This window comes from Musca autumnalis, unplaced genomic scaffold (genome assembly GCF_047663935.1).
Source record: "Musca autumnalis isolate F117 unplaced genomic scaffold, ASM4766393v1 scaffold_5, whole genome shotgun sequence".
NCBI classification, from domain to species: domain Eukaryota; kingdom Metazoa; phylum Arthropoda; class Insecta; order Diptera; family Muscidae; genus Musca; species Musca autumnalis.
The window spans coordinates 57,773,554-57,794,368 of NW_027412088.1; the positions used below are offsets into that span (position 1 = coordinate 57,773,554).

At 37.4% G+C, this 20,815-nt stretch overlaps 1 protein-coding gene across 8 annotated transcripts in view; it reads right to left on the minus strand.

Annotated features, from left to right (window-relative positions):
- Epac (Exchange protein directly activated by cAMP) overlaps nucleotides 1-20,815 on the minus strand; it is a 569,466-nt gene that overhangs the window by 96,712 nt on the left and 451,939 nt on the right. For all 8 annotated transcript variants that reach the window (XM_073956939.1, XM_073956944.1, XM_073956945.1 and 5 more), the window contains one exon: nucleotides 18,931-18,982. In XM_073956939.1, the coding sequence (XP_073813040.1) occupies nucleotides 18,931-18,982 (52 nt within the window). The remainder of the gene's footprint in view (nucleotides 1-18,930; nucleotides 18,983-20,815) is intronic.

Consider the following 20,815-nt stretch of genomic DNA (forward strand, 5'->3'; position numbering starts at 1 on the left):
TCAACTCATGCATAGGAGAGAGTTCCGTGAGGAAATCTGTTAACAGAGGCACTCCGCAGGGAGGAGTTCTCTCACCCCTGCTATGGCTTCTGGTAATAAATAAAATACTTGTGTGCTTCGACCGGCTAAAGATCAAGGTGGTTGCTTATGCTGATTATGTAGATGTCTGATAAGTGGCAAATTCCTGCCAACCCTTTCTGATCTCATGCAAAGAGCCTTAGTACAGCTTGCAAACTGGGCCCAGAACAACGGTCTGGGAGTAAACCAGGAAAAACAGAGCTGTTACTATTCACTAAGAAACGCAAAATTCCCAATTTCGAGCCTCAAGTCCTGGACGAGGTGGCCCTGGAACTTTCTACGGAAGCTAAATACCTCGGCACTATTCTTGACCATCGCTTGCCATGGAAAAGAAATGTAGAGGAGCGAACGAAGAAAGGACTCATGGCACTCTATTCCTGTAAGAACTCCATTGGGAAAAGCTTGGGATTGAGAACACAGATCATACACTGGCTGCATGTAACCGTGGTTCTGCCCACACCTACCTATGGTGGACTGGTCTGGTGGCAAGCTCTTGGGAACAAAGCATTACTTTCCAAATTATCGAGTGTACAAAGAACCGCGTCACTGCTGATTACCGGATCGATTAAAAGCACTTCTCAGGCTGCTTTAAACGTCATCCTGGATCTCCAACCTCTGGACATCCTAATCCAGTTTCAGGCGGCGAGATATGCTTTTAGACTCCGGGAGTCAGGGTGTTGGCGTGGTTCACACTTTGTACACTCGAATGTCCTAAAACTAGTTTATAGTCGACTTGAGTTAGGTGACAATGGTTGCGTAAGCGATTATATGCCTACCTCATTCAAGTTTGACTCCTTAACTGTTATGGGGATATCTACTGCGAGAATCTACTAATTAAAAACTCATATAAGCTTGACGATAATTGTAGTGTTTTTCAAGCGGAGATTCTTGCTATCAAGAAAGCAGCTGAATTGGTGGAATGGCTTGAAGGCAGTCTTACAGGACCGGTGACAATATATGTCGATAGTCAAGCGGCCCTCAAGGCTCTCAAGTCACGGACCATAAATTCAAAAGCTATTCTTGATTGTAGGAGGGCTTTGCAGGATATACACGATATCGTAAAGCTATGTTGGGTTCCGGGTCATAGCAACATCGTGGGAAACGAGGTAGCAGTTGAACTGGCTGAGGTGGCTCTAGGTCTATCGACTTATCAGTTGATGAAACCGTCCGGCCACTGATGTGCCACTACATCGGCAAACTTCGGGAGATCTTCAATGAGAAAGCACATTAAAGATGGCTATTGGAACCTGGTTGTAGTGCATCCAAGGCAATCTGGCCTGTGGTTTCTCGTCGAAGAACGGCTTCCCTCCTCTCACTTGATAAGTTAGGGATGAAAATCGCGGATATCCTAATCCAGTTTCAGGCGGCGAGAAATGCTTTTAGACTCCGGGAGTCAGGGTGTTGGCGTGGTTCACACTTTGGACACTCGAATGTCGTAAAACTAGTTGATAGTCGACTTAAGTTAGGTGACAATGGTTGCGTAAGCGATTATATGCCTACCTCATTCAAGTTTGACTCCTTAACTGTTATGGGGATATCTACTGCGAGAATCCACAAATTAAGAATTCATATAAGCTTGACGATAATTGTAGTGTTTTTCAGGCGGAGATTATATGCCTACCTCATTCAAGTTTGACTCCTTAACTGTTATGGGGAATCTAGTGCGAGAATCCACTAATTAAAAACTCATATAAGCTTGACGATAGCGTAGTGTTTTTCAGGCGGAGATTCTTGCTATCAAGAAAGCAGCTAAATTGGTGGAAAGGCTTCAAGGCAGTCTTACAGGACCGGTGACTATATATGTCGATAGTCAAGCGGCCCTCAAGACTCTCAAGTCACGGACCATAAATTCAAGAGATATTCTTGATTGTAGGAGGGCTTTGCAGGATATACACGATATCGTAGACTTATTTTGGGTTCCGGGTCATAGCAACATCATGGGAAACGAGGTAGGAGATGAACTGGCTCGAGATGGCTCTAGGCCTATCGACTTATCAGTTGATGAAACCGTCCGGCCACCGATGTGCCACTACATCGGCAAACTTCGGGAGATCATCAATGAGAAACACATCAAAGATGCCTATTGGAACCTGGTTGTAGGGCATCCAAGGCAACCTGGCCTGTGGTTTCTCGTCGAAGAACGGCTTCCCTCCTCTCACTTGATAAGTTAGGGATGAAAATCGTGGTGGGACTTATAACAGGTCACTGCAGAGTGAGGTCCCTAACTTCAAAATGGGACGACGGTGGCATTGACTACTGCAGACTATGTGAAGATGCGGGGGAATTAGAGACTGTCGAACATCTGCTTTTTAGGTGTCCCATGTTGTAAACAAGGAGATACCGTACACTAGGCAGATATGAGATAGACACTCTGACCTTCCTGTCTAACATAGATCCCATCGTCCTACTCAATTTTGCCAGACATCTAGCATGGCTTGGTAAAGGTCCTTAACAACCCTTAATAATCAGACTCTTTTCACTTTTCCAGATAACTCCTTTGCGTCAATCTCTACATCTCCCACAGTCACCATCATCTCATCATCTCTATCCTATCATCCTCATCTCATCAATCTGCATCAACACTCTATCATCTCCTTCATCTTAAATCATCTCTACAACACACCTCCAGCATCTTTAAATCATCATCTCCATCATCTTTAAATAGCCTACACAGGATGAGGACAATGGACCAACGGTCTCCGAGTGAAGCAGTCAGCTATTCTAATAGAGGGCTGCGCATCTTTAAACCTAACCTAAGTGGTTTTGTAAGCGGTTTATGTGCTGGGAAGACACCGAACTGGTCGTATGAATATGTATTGTCCAACCCATGCAAACATACGAAAAACCCGTTTAAGGATATTTTGGGGATATCACCAAAATAATCAAAACTATAACTGCTGCAGGAGACATAGTTCACGAGAGGAAGGAAGCAAACGCATTTTTACAATAAAAAAAGAAACAAGTAAAAAGTCGTTAAGTTCGACCGGGCCGAACTTTTTATACCCTCCACCATAAAATAGTCTTAATTAAAAACTCCGAAGGACAGATGCGCCGTGAGTCGAACTTCCGCGTTATCGCGTGATTAAGTTTTTGCAAGAGACCCTGTAAGCCATCATGAATTAGCATCATATCTTTGTTTGTTGTTTTTGTAGAGCACTTAAGCAACAGTGAACAAAGATATAACGCTAATTCCTCATGGCCCACAGGGTCTCTAACAAAAATTTCATCACTCCATAACGTGGAAGTTCGACTCACGGCGGATCTGTCCTTCGGGGTTCATAACATATTCACCAAGGCCTTTCTTCCCCAAGAGGAAATTTCTGTGCCCCAGACTTTCAACTCCATTTTGTTGCACAGTGTTATCTAGTCTAATCTAAAAAAATGTGTTCAGCTAGGTGAAAGGTACCACCTACCAAAGAGTCAACCTATCTTTAAATTTTTGGCGGAAAAGTTTTATAGCTGCAGGGAACTTCACGAGTCAAATTGAGGGTAGTTTCATCAAAACAATGTAGACCCTCAAAAACTGACCCATGTTGACGAATTTTAGTGAAGAAATTTCGTGACCACTGAAAATTCCCGAAAATCGGGATATACCAAAACATGGACCTATATTGACGATTATTTTTGAATAGACAAAATTGTAGCTAAAATTCTCAAAATACCGATCATTACAGCTAGTTCGGTTAAAAATTGCAGCTAAAATTCTCAAAATACCGAAAATTGGGATATACCGTTATATGGGGGCTATACCAAAACATGGACCTATGTTGACGATGTTTGGTGGAGATTTTTTATGACCACTGTGAACCTCAAATGGCAAATTACAGCTAGTTCGGTTAAAAATTGTAGCTAAAATTCTAAAACTACCAAAAATCGGGAGGTACCGATATATATGGGGACTATACCAAAACATGGACCTATGTTGACGATGTTTGGTGGAGATGTTTCTTGACCACTGAGAACCTCAAATGTCAAATTGCAGATAGTTCGGTTAAAAATTGTAGCTAAAATTCCCAAAATACCGAAAATCGGGAGGTACCGATATATGGGGACTATACCAAAACATGGATCTATGCCCATATCCTTTGGGATATAAGTTTGTTGATCACTAGGAACCCTAAGTGTCAAATTATAGCTGATTCTGTCTGCAAATGTGGCGAAGAACGTCAAAATACCTCAAATCCGGAGGTACCGTTATATGGGGGCTATACCAAAGGGTGGACCGATATAGCCCATCTTCGAACTTGACCTGCCTATGGAAAAAAGACCCTCGCGTGCGAAATTTCAGCACTCTATCTCAATTATTGCGGACGCTAGAGTGATTACAACAGACGGACATGGCTAGATCGTCTTAGAATTTTATCCTGTTCAAGAATATATATACTTTATAGTTCGATGATTAGTTCGATGTGTTACAAACGGAATGACATACTTAATATACCCTCCATACTATGGTGGAGGGTATAAAAATAAAAATATATTAAATAAAATAAATCTTTATAAATAAAAATCAATTGTTCGTTGGTAATGACATCAGTTAAGTACGGCTGGACCGATTTGCTGGATCTTTTTGTGAAATGTTCGCCATAAACCGACTTAGGTTTTTATGAAAAAAAAAAATTGCAGCGCTCTCTTTTTCAATTTTTATCTTTTCTACCAAAAAAATCGTGAACCGATTTTTCTGAAATTGTCAGGGTATGTACAGGGATGGAACCAGGTTAAAATGGGCTACAAATTTTGTTGAATTTCGGAGGGGGCTGGATACTTCCCCCTTACCCTATTTCTTTAAAAATAAAAATCAAATTTCGTTCGTTGGTAAAGGCATCAGTTGAAAACGGCTGGACCTATTTGTGAAATGTTAGCCATAACCCGACATAGGTTTTTATGCAAAGAAAACTTGACCACGCCCACTTTTACGCCAACTATTTTTAATGTTTATCTTTTCTACAATACTACTGAACCGACTTTGCTGAAATTTTCAGGGAATGTACAGGGATGGCACCCGGTTAAAATGGGCTACACATTTAGTTGAATTTCGAAGTGGGCGGGAGAACTTCCCCTATATCCCATTTTTTTTTAAAAATCTATATTTATAATAATTACGAATGTATCGGTTTGGAAATTAATTTGCGAGATAATTGTGCTTGTCTCTCCAACCTTACTCACTTTTTAGGACCCAAATGCTTGACGATGCCCCCTTTTTATCTACAAAACTACTGAACCCATTTTCCTGAAATTTTCAGAGAATGTACAGGGATGGCCTACGATGAAAAAGGAGCATATTTTCTTGAAATTCGAAGGGGGCGGGATACTTCCCTTTGCCATATTTAAAAAAACGTCATATCTGGGATTCTGGTGGCAAGGCTTGGGGAGTGCCGTGGCATGAGTCCTTCACCGCATCAGTTCGGCTTTGTCGAGAGTAGAGCTACGGTGGACGCATGGATGCATGTGCAGAACAGTCTAAGCGGGTCAAATGGCAAATATGACTTAGGCATATTTGTAGACTTTAAGGGCGCATTTGACTTCCTTTCGTGGAATAGCGTGCTCGCCAAGCTGTCTGGGAGTTTGTTCTGTGGTCGAGTTATTTCAGTGGACGAAGGGCTTGTGTCGTGGGAGCCAATGAGACGGTCTGGACAGATGTGGAGCGAGGCTGCCCTCAGGGATCTATCTGTGGTCCATTTATTTGGTACCTCATGATGCATTCTCTGCTGCAGGAGTTAGCGACCACTTTCAAGATCTGCGCGTATGCTGTTGATTTCCTTATCATGACCGAAGGTGAGACTCGTGTCGAACTGGAACGTCGCGCTGAGGAGGCCATGGGCATCGTGGCGGTATGGAGTGACCGAGTGGGTTTTGAGGTGTCTAGGGAGAAGACTGAGCTAATGGTGCTGAAAGGCAGATAGCGCACAGTCGACCTTCCCACGTTCGATTTGGTGATCACGGCATACAATATGTCAAGCAAGTCAAGTACCTTGGAATAACGATGGCCTTGAGAATGAACTTCCTGCCGAACTTTGATCGTTTGAAAGACAAGTTGACTGCTGTTGCTGGTATGGTCGGAAGGGTCTTGCGGACCGACTGAGGTTTGAGCAGGCGTTCCGTGCTCACCATATGTGGTGCACTTGTTCTTGCCTGTACAACATATGGTGGACCTGTATGGTGTGCCGCAGCAAAATCTGCTGTTGGGCGTAGGATGCTCTTGTCGCGTCAACGAGTGGTCATGTTAGCGTGTCTGCCAGTGAGTTGCACTGTGTCTACGGACGCAATGCAGGATCTACTTGGCGCCTTGCCCTTTGACCTGGAAGCGAGATGTAGGATTGTTCTGTTAAAAGCTGAAGCGTGGCTTGCAACTGTCTGAGGATGATTGGCTTGGGTCTTCTGATCTGGTGGATGGGGATGTTCGGTGGCGTGCTGCTGTTAGGTGGCGGACTAGGTGGACGGACAGTGCAACTGTCTGAGGATGATTGGCTCGGGTCTTCTGTTGTTGTTTTTGTTAAAAATAGGCCGTGAAATTCTCTGTGTGTGTGTTTTTACATGTTGGGGGAGTAAATATGTAAATATTTTTCAGCTTAACTGAGATAAGGCGTCCAAAGTAGTTTAACTTCACAGTGGCATTTATCACAACGGAATATTTTTGTTTTATTTTTTTTTTTTTTTCTTTGAAGGAACATTTTGTAATTTGGGTTATTTTGTTGTAAGTGCAACGAGCTAAATATGTAACAAGGTCAAATTAACTAATGTTGAATGTATTTTTTGAGCTCAATATGACAATATAAAAGTTCTAATGATACTGAAATAATTAATGTTGTAGAATTGTATCTAAAATTTATAATAGTTTTGTTGACTGAAGAAAGACTTGAAATAGACTTCTATATGTTATGGACGAGTAATTTGGTGTTCTTTCTTTGGAAAATCAAACATGTGGCTCCCATATACAGGAATCCCTGAAGATCACGGTGCTCTTGAAGAAACCATAAATGGAAGAAGCTTCCACCTAGGAAGTTTTTGCGGATTCTGAAACTACAATATTCATTGATGAGAAAAATCAAAAAATAGAAAAAAATCGCAGGAGCGCTTTTTAAATAAGTCGCGATTCAAGTCGCCATTTTTAAGGGTTTTTTAGGTCTTAACGATTTTGCTTGGAAACCGCAAGTCCTATCGAAGTAGGGAAGAGAAAATGTTGTAGCCATGAAAATTCTCTACAAGATTGACATTTGTGTTATTTTCGTAGGTTTTACCGTTTTTGAGATATCGAATTTCTAATTGGGACAATGCACTGACTGTATCGTCTTCTTATAAAACAGTTGTCATGACTGCCATTTCCCAACTTAAACTTATATATCTCAAAAAGGGTACAACCTAGGAAAAAGATATCGAAGCCAATCTTATAGAGAATTTTCACAGCTACAACATTTTCTTTAGTCCCATTCCGAAAGAACTAGCGGGTTTCAAGCAAAATCCTGAAGATCTGAGAAAAAAATCTGGATGAATAATCTGAACCTCTATATCTCAATAATGGTAAAACCTAGGAAAATATTAATCAGCTAATCTTGTACAGCATTTTCACTGCTACAACATTTTCTTTAGTCCCATTTCCTAAAAGATATCTAAAATTGTGAACTTTGATCGCGATTTATTAAAAAAATCCATCCAGCGATTTTGTCTTTTTTTTTGTATTTTTTCATCTATAAACAACATTGCTGTTTCAGAATCCGCAAAAACTTCTTTGGTGTAAGCGGTTTCATTTACAGTTAGTTAAGCTGCACTGTGCATAGCATTGTAACATAAGGAGGCGATATAGTCAATCCATTGTCCTAATCTGAACTTCTATATATCAATAACGGTAAAAACTACGAATATATCATAAAAGTCAATCTTTTTAGAGAATTTTCATAGCTACAACAATTTCTTTAGTCCCATTTCCATAGGACGTGCGGTTTCCCAGCAAAATCGTGAAAACCTAAAAAACTCTTAAAAATGTCTACTTGAATCGCGATTTTTTTAAAAAGCGCTCCGCCGTTTTTTTTTGTTTTTTGATTTTTCTCATCTATGAACATTTTAGTTTCATAATCCGCAAAAACTTCCCAGGTGTAAGCACCTTCCATTTAAATTTGCTTCAAGAGCACCGTGCCACAGTGGATTTACTTGTATGGAGAAAGTGGCCAAAAATATTTAGAGTGTAAAAATCAAAACCAATGCGCCGGTTACAGCTTTGTGCTGCTGCGAAGAGTGTTTTAAGAAACCACGAGCGTGACATTCTCCCCCCTTTCCCCTCTGGAGGGGGTATACGGTAAAAATTGTTTTATGCTGTTAATACAAAATGACATAAACAAAGGTCCCGATTATCTTATGATGCAAAAATAGGCTTGGGGAAACAAAACAATCTTCAAAACAACATAAAATCCAACCAATTTAGCGGATTAACAAATCAACATTTTTGTCTGAAAATTGGTAAAATTTTTAATATAGATCCTAAGCGATCTTCCTGGAAGGCACGTATCGCCGACGTAAGACAAATTTGGAAGAAGATTTCTTCATCTTGCCAATGATGCTAATTATATTAATGTACGTGGTCAGATAACAGAGTTATACGCTAATATATCCATAGAAACCCTATTCTAGGGCAGCTTTAGTTAGTGACCCACCATTTATAGTCTGGCACTAGATGGCAGCTGATTTTAATACTGAATAATCTTAAACCTATGACCTACTTTGGAAAATTATTCCCGAGGTGGGCACTGGTGGGCATCATGACTAAAACCATAAACCATATTTAAGTATATGATCGAATTCGCATTACAAAATACACTAAGAAAATATGCAGATAACTAGAATTCCAACACACACTAAAACACTATTTTTTAATGAAAATTAAGCTATTACATCCTCCTTCAAAATCCACTATAATATTTTGCTATAGGTATTAGTTTCGCGATATTTTGAATATATTTACTTGCACTTAAAATATAGGTTGTACTCACAACAAAAAATATTAGTCAAATGTTCCGACTTTTGAAGCTACTCCTATTCGCTCGAATGAAACAAAAACGAATATATTTTTAAAAAGGTCCATGTCATAGCTGCCAGATTTGCCAGATGTTGTACCAAAATTTTGACACTCATTTTTTATTTTTGGGTGGATCCACTGTACGTGCCTAATATTAGCCATTTCGGTGTAATCATAAGGATAAGACTTTCAAAATACCGAAAATGGAGGATATGTCAAAACAAAGACATATACTGAACGTAGACCTAACATTTTTGGAGAAAGTTTTGCATCCCCAAAGAAGACTAAATACCAAACTTCAGACATTTCGGTGTAATAATGTGGCTAAAATTATTAAAATACCGAAAATCGCGATGAACCGTTCACTGCAGTCTATATGAAATAGTAGATCTATACTAATAAATTTCTGGGGGATAGTTTTGCGGCCCTAAGGACGCCTACATACTAAACTTCAGACATTTCGGTGTGATAATGAGGCTAAAACATTCAAAATATCGATAATCGGATGGTACCGTTCCATGGGGGCTATATCAAAACGTAAACCGGCACTCACAAATTTTTGGGAGAACATTTTGTAGCCTCAAAGATGACTAAATACCAAACTTCAGCACGGTGCTCTTGAATCAAATTTAAATGGAAGGTGCTTACACCTGGGAAGTTTTTGCGGGTCCCACGCTGATAAGACTTGCCGTATTCAAGCAAAATCGTGAAACCCTAACAAAAAACCTAAATATGTAAACTGAGCTTGTTTATCTCAAAAATGGTACAGCCTGAGAACAAATCATAAACGTCTATCCTGTAGAGAATTTTTACAGCTACAACATTTTCTTTAGCTCCATTTCGATTGGACTTGCGGTTTCCAAGCAAAATCGCGAAAAACTAAAAAACACCTAAATATGTGAATTTTGACCGCGATTTATTTAAAAATCTCTAGAGCGATTTTTTCTTGTTTTTGGATTTTTCTCATCTATGAACATTGCCGTTTCAGAATTCACAAAAACTTCCCCTGTGTAAGCGGTTTTAATTGAAAGTTAGTTAAGGCGCACCCTTCATGACATTGTTTTATAAGGGGGCGATACAGTCAGTGCATTGTCCCAATTTGAACTTCAATATCTCAAAAATGGTAAAACCTACGAAAATACCGTAAAGGTCAAGTGTAGAGAATTTTCATAGCTACAACATTTTCTTCAGTATCTTTTTGATAGGACCTGGGTTTCTAAGCAAAATCGTGAAAACCTAAACAAACCCTAAAAATGTCAACTTGAATCGCGATTTATTTAAAAAGCGCTGCGGCGATTTATTTTTTGGTTTTTGATTTTTCTTATCTATGAACATTGTAGTTTCAGAATCCGCAAAAACTTCCCAGGTGTAAGCACCTTCCATTTAAATCTGATTCAAGAGCACCGTGTCAGACATTTCTGTGTAATAATGAAAATCGGATTGTACCGTTCTATGGAGGCTATAGCAAAAAGTAGACATGCAATGACAAATTTCTGGGAGAACATTTTGCATACCAAAAGATGACTTAAAAACAAATATGAGTAATTTCGGTGTGATAATGAGGCCAAAATTATTAAAACACCAAAAATCGGGGGGGGGGGGGGGGGGGGGGGTGATTACCGCTCTGTGGTGGCTACATCCCAAAAATAGGCCTATATTGAAAAAATTCTGGGAGAAAACTCTGCAGCCCCAAGGAAAGCTGAATACCAAACTTCAGATATTTCGGTGTGATAATGAGGCTAAAACATTCAAAATATCGAAAATCTGATAGTACCGTTCTATGGGGGCTATATCAACACGTTGACCTCCACTGACAAAGTTCTGGGAGAACATTTTGTAGCCTCAAACAAGACTTAATACCAAATGTGATCCAATTCGGTGTGACAATGAGGCTAAAATTATTAAAATATCGAAAGTCCGGAGGTACCGTTCTGTGGGAGCTATATCAAAAAGTAAACCTATACTGAAAAATGTCTCGGGGAAAGTTTTGCAGCCCCAAAAGAAGACTAAATACCAAACTTCAGACATTTCGGTGTAATAATGAGGCTAAAATCTTCAAAATATCGGAAATCGGATACTACCGTTCTGTGGAGACCTGCAATTACAAATTTCTGGAGGAAAGTTCTGCAGCCTTAAAGAAGACTTTATGCCAAGTGTGAGCCATTTCAGTTTGTTAATGTGGCTAAAATTATTAAAAACTGAAAATCGGGAGGTACCTTTCTCTGGAGGGTATATCAAAAAGTAGACCTGCACTGCTAAAATTTCCGGGGGAAAGATGTGCAGCCTCAAGGAAGACCAAACAATAAACTTCAGATATTTCGGTGTGATAATGAGGCTAAAACCTTTTAAAACATTCAAAATATCGAGAATCGGATGGTACCGTTCTATGGGGCCTATATCAAAACGTAGACCTGCGCTGATAAATTTCTGGCAGAACATTTTGTAGCCCCAAAGAAAGCTCAATACCAAATGTGAGTCATTTCGGTGTAATAGTGTGCCTAAAATGATTTAAATACCGAAAATCGGGAGGTACCGTTCTCAAAAAGAATACCTATGCTGAAAAATTTTCTGGGAGAATGTTTTGCAGCCCCAAGGAAGACTAACTACCTAATTTTAGCCATTTCAGTGCGATAATGAAACTAAACTCTTCAAAATACCGTAAATCGGCTGCTACCGTTCCAATACCAAACATCCTAGGAGTAATATAAACTTCTGTACTAAAGTTTAAAGCTTTATCTTAAGTGCAGTACACATTGTCAGTTTTGTATGTCGATTTTTGACAATTATCGATATCTGTCCAACAGTCCAGCAATCACAAAATATTTTGCATGATGAATTACAAAAAATGAACGGGCACGAATTTGTTTTCAATTTCAACACACTTAATATTTGTATTTTTTTATTTCGCTCTCTGCTGGATCGGACACGCGTGCAAGCATGGTATAATAAAGTAGAGGTAGGTCAGGTATGAAAATCGCTGCAAAATACAAACCTGTAGTCATGGCTTAAAACGTCAAATAACATGGAGCAATAATAAAGGTAGATGTATATGCATAGTTAGTCAGTTTTACAAAAAGATATGAAATTTAGAACTTCACTGTTTTTTTAAGTACCAGATAGAGTAAAAAATAAACATCACTTCACTAATAAACTAGTTGTTTTAAAATCTTAAAACAACAACAATGGGATTAAGCCAGACTATTTTGAAAAAAAAAACAAAATTGCAAACGCTATCCCAAAAAATAGCCACAATGTTTCTAATACTTAAGCCCCTTAAAGGACTTTCGGCGGGGATAAAGCATGAAATCAGTGGAATACACTATAAACTAACCAATACGAGCTATTCTTGTATAAAAATGTACATCAATAAACGTTAAAGTGAATTTTACTGCTAATGTCCCTAATTAGCTGGCCAGTCTAATATGGACGATTTTTAGAAAAGTGGGTTGTACTCAGTACGTTTTGACATCACTCGATAGTGCTTCTAGCAATACCTTATATGCAAAATTTGTTTCATCAAAATCTACACATTTATAAATGTAATCGAGTAATCTATAAAACTGAATTTATTTTCCCTAATTAGTTGGCCGACACGGTATATGGGTCCACTTCTTCGGATAGCTCCCACACAGAATTTCTTAATTTTTCGCAAATGTTCAGTAAAGGGACATGTCTTGGATTGTTTCGAAATTTTGACAGCAAGTATTCATGGCGGCGCAGTCCATACCGACTGAGATATTTACCATAAGGTCACCAAGTACGGTCTATATATGGTCCTAAGTTTGATTCAACCATAGCACATCGTAATTGTTCTCCTAAACTTACGTAAAATTCGATGATGGACTATATCCAGCGTTGCCGACAGTTTTTGAGCGGAAATCGTCAAAAAATCGTCAAATCGTCAACAATATTTGGAAATCGTCAAAAAATCGTCAACATGGTCCAAAACTCGGTTTGGCTACCGTTTAATGCGATTTTTCGCTAATATTTTTGTGAATGAGACTGACAACATAAAATATACAACACTCAGCAATAAATCTAACCCAATATCACTTAAATACCGCTAAAAGAACAGCTCTCTATGGTTATCGTTTTTGCAGTAATGCAGCATGGTAAAGCTGCACGCAGAAAAATTTATGTTAGAAATATGTTTGGATCCAAACAAATATATGTTTGGGACCGGTTGCAAACAAATATATGTTTGGATCCAAACATAATATGTTTGGGTCCAAACAAATATATGTTTGCAACATTTTGTAACATATCTAAATTTGATATGTTTGGGTAAAACATACTTTTTATGTTAGAACATTTTTTTCATGGGTGGAGAGAGGATGTTTGTCAACGAGAGTAATAACAGTGCTCTCGCGGCTGTGGAATGCTGCTTTATAATAAAGAGTTGTGTGTATTGTATAATAGAAGACGTAGAAGCGAAGAAGGGGGCTTTGGTGGCATGTATGCGTCAAACTCGTGTGTTTCTTGTTTTGTTGTTGTTAACCAACGAAGAAGAAAAGAAGAAATGATATGAATTATATTTTTTTTCTTTCTTCAGTGTTTTAGTTGCCTTTGTAGAGTCAAGACGGTAAAGTGCGTGAATAAATCAGTGTTTTGTGTTTTCTTAAAGAAATTGTGTTTTTATTAAATTAAATGCCCAATACATTTTATAATTGAATCGGAAAGTTGAATGGAATTATTTTATTGGACAAGGAAGAAATCGCATTTAATATTGGTAATTACATACATACTTATGTATATTTGAAATATGGCATATCCATATTTATTTATTACATTACATAATCATTTGATTCTAGATGCCGATTCCCCGCTGATGATTTCAACTATGAGGACAATTTGTTTTATTTCTATATATTTTTTCCTTTTTAAAAGTGTGACTACAAATTATTTCAATCAGTTTTCTTTTATTAAAGTGTGTTATGTATTTCTTTGGAATTTTGTATGTACCTATGTGTTTGTTGTTCTTTTGCCTTTTAATAAAAAACCACAACATTTGTGTGTATACTATAGAGCAGCGACGACCACAGAAATACAACCAAAGCGAAGACATGTATGAACGTATGAGTGAAAAAAGAAACAACCACATTATGTTTTTGTTTGTTTTCATTAATTTACACTGTACGTGAGAGAGAGAAGCAAATGCAAAAACAACTCAGTGGGCGCCCTCACTATACGATCTAAGCAAAGAAGCTCGCCCCTGCTATAGAGATAGCCAGCGAGCTCTTACTGAGAGCAAGTGAGCACACATTTTAAAGTGTTTTACATTGAATTTTACGCTCCCTTGCTCTCAGTAAGCGCCCACTGGTGCATGTGTTTGTTTTTTTTTGTGCCTATTGGGTTTGTATTTTTTTGCACCCAAACATATAAAATGTTTGCACCCAAACATTTCTTTGTTTGCACCCAAACATATATATCTTTGCACCCAAACATAAATATCTTTGCACCCAAACATATATATGTTTGCACCCAAACATATATATGTTTGCACCCAAACATATATTTGTTTCCACCCAAACATATATATGTTTGTAGACCCAAACATATATTATGTTTGTGACTGTTGCAAACATATATATGTTTGCTGCAAAATATGTTTGGGACATATGTTAGAGAGGCCGATTTTTTTTTGCTTGTGGGTACACATTGTCATTTTGAATGACAGCTAAGCTCAAATATCGCAGTGTGGGCAGTCGTAAAGTCGAAACATGTCATGTCACATAGTGGGTTCGAATCGTCGTCGGCTTTCCTTTTTAACTTGCATTATTGATTGATCATCAAGATCGATTCCAACGAGAAATTAGTTAAAAAAATAAAAAATTTCATTCAAAACTGGCTGACAGTTTAAAGAGGTCAATAGTAGGAAGTTATGCCTATGTGCCCAAATATAGCTAATCCGTCTAGAAATTGCTATAAAACATTAACACAGATCAAATCGAGTTTGGAACATTGCTTTCCTTAAAATCTTTCGTAAAATTTGTGTCAAAATTTAGCTATCGTCTTTTATTTCATGCATTTGCGGCTTACGTGAAAAATCGTCATTTTGGACCATAAAATCGTCAAATCGTCATTTTTCAATTTTTGACCAAAAAATCGTCAAAATGACGATAAATCGTCATATTCGGCAACACTGACTATATCGCCCCACCCATCCCTCCACTTTTTCAAACTTTTAGACCTAAAAATATGTTGACATCTGTTTGCTGATACATTTTAATTTATATTTCTGATAGTTTTCGCAGTACTCATTAAAACAGTAATGCTTTGGAAAACAACCCATTTTGGGTTTGCTTCATTTAATTACCTTACAGGCTTGATATATCTGTCGGCAAAGCGACTGTTACTTTTTCACTTGTTTTTATTTTATACTAGCAGTAGAGTTGGGTAATCTAGTTCCTTGTACTAGTTCCAAAACGTATGAGTAACATCATGATATATAACGTGTGATATTAAGTATACGCAATTTGTTCAAAGAAAAAAATATGGGCCATTGGAACTGCGAAGTGAACTAGATAGTTCCATATAGTTAGTTTGGCACAACTCTAACTAGCAGACCCCGGTCCGCTTTGCTGGTCCGTCGTAATGAGTTTTAATGACAACTTTTTATGGGCTTTATGCTTGACTATTAAAAAATATGTATTATCTACCTCACTTCTTCGGTCCATTGTCAAATCGAGGAGGATTTTAAATTTATCAGGAGATTTTTTCTGTAACGATATTTGAGTTTTATTTATAAAGGCCATTTAATTCATCAATAAAATTTATAGCATTTTATTTTTTTTCATTTACTTCATTTTATTTACTTAAATTGATACTATTTTATGTTGTTCTATTTCTTTTGTGGTTTTGGAAATTAGTCTCGGAGAAAATTATCACCAAAGAAGGTGTGAGAGTCGCCAAGAAATTGGTCTGGAGTCGGGGTTTATTAAACAATATTTCAAACTTTCTATGATTCTTATGTTTTAATCTTGCATAGAACTATATACATATGTAATACATATCACTCCTTTCCTCACATGTCGCTAACTTATTGGACGTTTTAACATTACATTTGTTTTGTTTTTTGTTTAAGATCCGGTTTTACAGACAACTTCGTGAAAAACTATTAGATGGAATTAATTATGAAGGTCGTTGTTTAAGCATATGCTCACCCACCACTGCACAGTGGGAGAAATTGGTATAAAGTTTAGAATTTAAAAGTAAATGGTTATGTCTATCTAAACTTTATATCCACGCTGGTGTCGCAATTTTGATCGTCACGAATGCTTGTGGAGATTATGGCCTCTGAGAGGAAGAAGCCAATTTATTTGGTGATGGTCGTATAATAGGCAAAACACTAGTTAACTTTTTATTCTTTTGTGAGATTTATATCTCCGCTTCTATTAGAGGTATAACAAAATAAATGAAAAGTATGCAAAGTATGTAGGCCGTAGGTGGTCAAACAATGGAGACATAGGCTCCAATCAATTAAATTTTCCCATTCTTACATCCTCCACCATAATATGGGGGTATGTATAATTATATTTGGCATTCCGATTGTAACACATAGAAATATATATTGAAGATGCATGTCCGTCCGTTGAATTCAAGATACAGCTCACAATTTTTAAGATAGCCCCAACGACAATGAGATATATCCGTCTACCTTGTCATATAGATCCCATAGAACGGTACCTCCCGATTTTCAGTATTTTGAAGGTTGTGGCCTCAATATCGCACCGAAAGGGTTGAAATTTGTGAAATTTGATATTTCGTATTCGTTGGGGGTATAAAACTTTCCACATTTCGGTATTTTGAAGGTTCTAGCGTCATTATCTAACTGAAATGAATGATATTTGGGGTATAAAAAAATCCGGAACAGAATTATCACTATAGGCCCACATTTTCATACAGCCCTCATAGAAGGGGATTTTCTGGTTTTCGATATTTTGTAGGTTGGACCTCGATATCCAAACGAAATAGCTGAAATTTGGCATTTAGTCTTCATTACGACTTTCAAACTTTCCCCAAGATATTTGTCAGTATAAGTCCACGTTTTATATAGCCCCCATACGTTTTGATTGGAAGGTACAACGATACCTCTCGATGTCACAGTAGCAACTGCTAATTGGTATTTCGTATTATCATTTATTATCGCCCGCAATAATTATGTTTTCCATAGGCAGGTTAATTTTGAAGATGGGCTCTATAAGTCCACGTTTTGGTATGGCCCTTATGCAACGGTATCACCCGATTTAAGTTATTTTGAAGATTTTAGCAAATTGGCTCCAATTTGGCACTTGGAGGTCGAAAAACTTCTGCACCAAAAATGACGGAGATAGGTCCCATATAACGGTACCTCCAGATTTAAAGTATTTTGAGGCATTTAGTACTATAGCGACTGTTATTTGGTATTTCGGATTGTCAATGGGTTCGTCGTTTGGTATATTCCCAATACGCATCGTCCATATGGAATGACTATAAGGTGGTATTTCGGATTCTGAATGGGCAGAAAACATGAATGTCTCAATGGTATTAAACCAAGCGCTGCCGACAGTTTTTGATCGAAAATCGTTAAATCGTCAACAAAATTTGGAAAATCGTCAGAAATCGTCATCATGTTTCAAAACTTGGTTTGGTCACCGTTTATGCAATTTGGTGCTGACAGTTTTGTCAACGAGACTGACAACATAAGATATACAACCCACAGCAATAAATTTAACCCAATCTCACTTAAGTACCGCTATAAAAACATCTTTCACTAGATAATAGTTTTCCCTATGGTTTGCAATAATACAGCAAGGTAAAGCCTTGTACACATTGCCAGCTTTTAATGACAGCTTAGCTCAAATACCGCTTGATTGACAGTGTGACCGTCCATGTTTGTCGGTACACGCAAATGTTGGTTGTTGGGCAGTCGGAAATAGAAAAAAACTATCATTCAAAAACCGCTTAAAGAGGGCATTAGTATGAAGTTAAGAAATCTGGACTCATATTTTTTTTTCACATCGATATGTATAGGAATTATATATATATTATAATATATTTTATCTCGAAAACTTTTCAAGGAAAATTTTCATCCATTGACAATCCTAAACGAACATTTCCAGATATGTGTTTAAATATAGACAATCCGTCTGGAAAGTGCTATAAAACTTTGCAAAAGCTTATAAAATCGAGCTTGGAACATTGTTTTCATTAAAGTCTTTCGTGAAATGTTGTTCAAAATGTAGTTATCGCCATTTATTTCATGCAATTCTGGCTTACGTGAAAAATGATTTTGGTCATTTTGGACCATAAAATCGTCAAATTGTCATTTTTCAATTATGGGCAAAAAATGTCAAAATGACGATAAATCATCAAATTCGGCAACATTGATTAAGCCTCATTTACTAGAAAGTGATATTCTTCAGTTAACATAATCCACTTCTCCTAGGAATAAGCTTAGACGTGGCGGAAGAGCTTAGCACTTCATTACAACTCGTGGTGGAGGGTATAAAAGGTTCGGAACGGCCGAACTAAATGCTTCCTTCTTACTTGGTGAATTTTTAATTATTTATATATGTATTTTAATAATAATTCCCCACTGTGCATTGAACGTATGCATGAAGCTTTTGCAAGATCATGTTTCTTTCGCACAAGTACCGGCTAATAATAATGGCGGTACAATTCAATTGTAATTTATGCTATTATGTATTTTTTTTATTTAACGAACACTGCCATATGCTGGCAGACAAGTGCCCGTCGATCTATTATTATTTTACATAAATATTTAGACATAAAAACAGACAAATATACAAATTTATGTTCGTTTCTACATATACGAGATATTCGATACTTTATTAGGTACTTACCATTTTTAAATTTACAACTGGTGATAATATCATTCATCAATTCCTTGTTTTTCTAAAAAGAGAAAAAAATACATCATGAAAAAAAAAACGAAGAAGATTATTAGCGTTATAAAATGAACAGCAATAACAAAAAAAAAATTGAAATGCAAATAAACATTATATGATTTATAGCGTTTAGCATTTCATTAAAAAAACTGAATGAATCTATTAATATATGGTACAAATGTAGATGGTAGCAAAAACTCAACGGCAACATCACAGCATGTTGAGGGGTTATAAAAAAAACAGCAGCAACAACTCTCCGGTATTAAATTAAAAACAAATAAACATTTTGCAACTCGTCACCCATATGTTTATGTCATGTTAGTTTATGGACGAGCAAATGATGTTTTCAAATCAACTTTGAAGAGAGCGCAAGAGTCCATGAATAAACAAATAAAAAACTGACTTTTTTCCACATTTCTATTTTTATTTGCACAAAGAAGATCACAAAAAAAACTATAAAGCAATAATGTATTAAATCATTATTGCAAATATTTAAACAATCAATCCTGTTTCTATTTACTCAGAGCATTATTAATTACTTAATAGGCTATTAAATAATAGCAATAATAAAAGCACGCGCTATACATGGGTGGATGTTAGGGAACTAAAGGAGGTAAATGTTTAAACAACAACATCTGTGAATAAGTAATTTTCTAAATTTAAATTATTTATTTAAAAGTTAAAAAAAATAAAATGGAACATTTTAAGATAAAAAAAATAATTAGCCTGCTTTGCCGACAGCTACAGACCACTCAGCCAAACTGTAAAAAAACAGCTTAACAGTAAAAAGACTGTCGGCTTAACTGTAACGAGTAAGAACGACGTTAAGTTCCCCCAGGACGAACTTTTTATACCCTCAAGGACCTATGCCGACCAAATTCTGGTAGAAAGTTGTATGCACCCAACGAAGCCTAAATACCAAATTTCATTTATTTTAATGGCAAAGACTAAATACCAAATTTCAGTCATTTCGTAGGGATATTGAGGCCACAACCTTGAATATACCGAAAATCGAAAGGTACCGTTCTAAGAGGGCTATATGAAGGCGCGGAGCTACATCAACAAATTTCAGGTGGACAGTTTTATACCTTCAACGAAGACTAAATACTAAATTTCAGCCATTTCGGTGGAATTTTGAGGCCGCGGCCTTCAAAATACCGAATATCGGGAGGTAGGTCTTATGGGGGCTATATGAAAACGTGGACCTATATCGACAAATTTAAAGTGTAAAGTTTTATACCCCCCACGAAGTCTAAATACCACATTTCAGCCGTTTCGGTGGAATTTTGAGGCCGCGACCTTCAAAATACCGAATATCGGGATATAAGGGGGCTATATGAAAACGTGGACCTATACCGACAAATATAAGGTGGAAAGTTTTATACCGCCCTCGAAGACTAAATACCAAATTTCAGCCATTTCGGTGGTGGGAAAGTGAGGCCACAACCTTCTAAATACCGAAAATCTGGAGGTACGGTTCTATCGGGGCTATATCAAAACGTGGACCTGTACCGAAAATTTTCAGGGACAAAGTTATATACCCCCAACGAAGACAAAATACCAAACTTCAGTTATTTCGGTGGGATATTGAGGCAACAATCTTCAAAATACGGAAAATCGGGAGGTACAGTTCTATGGGGGCTATATGAAGACGTGGACCTGTACTGACAAATTTAAGGTGGAAAGTTGTATACCCCCATCGAAGACTAAATAGTCAATTTCAGCCATTTCGGTGGGATATTTAGGCCACAACCTTGAAAATACCGAAAATCGGAAGGTACCGTTCCATGGGGGTTATATGAAGGCCTGGAGCCATACCGAAAATTTTCAGAAACAAAGT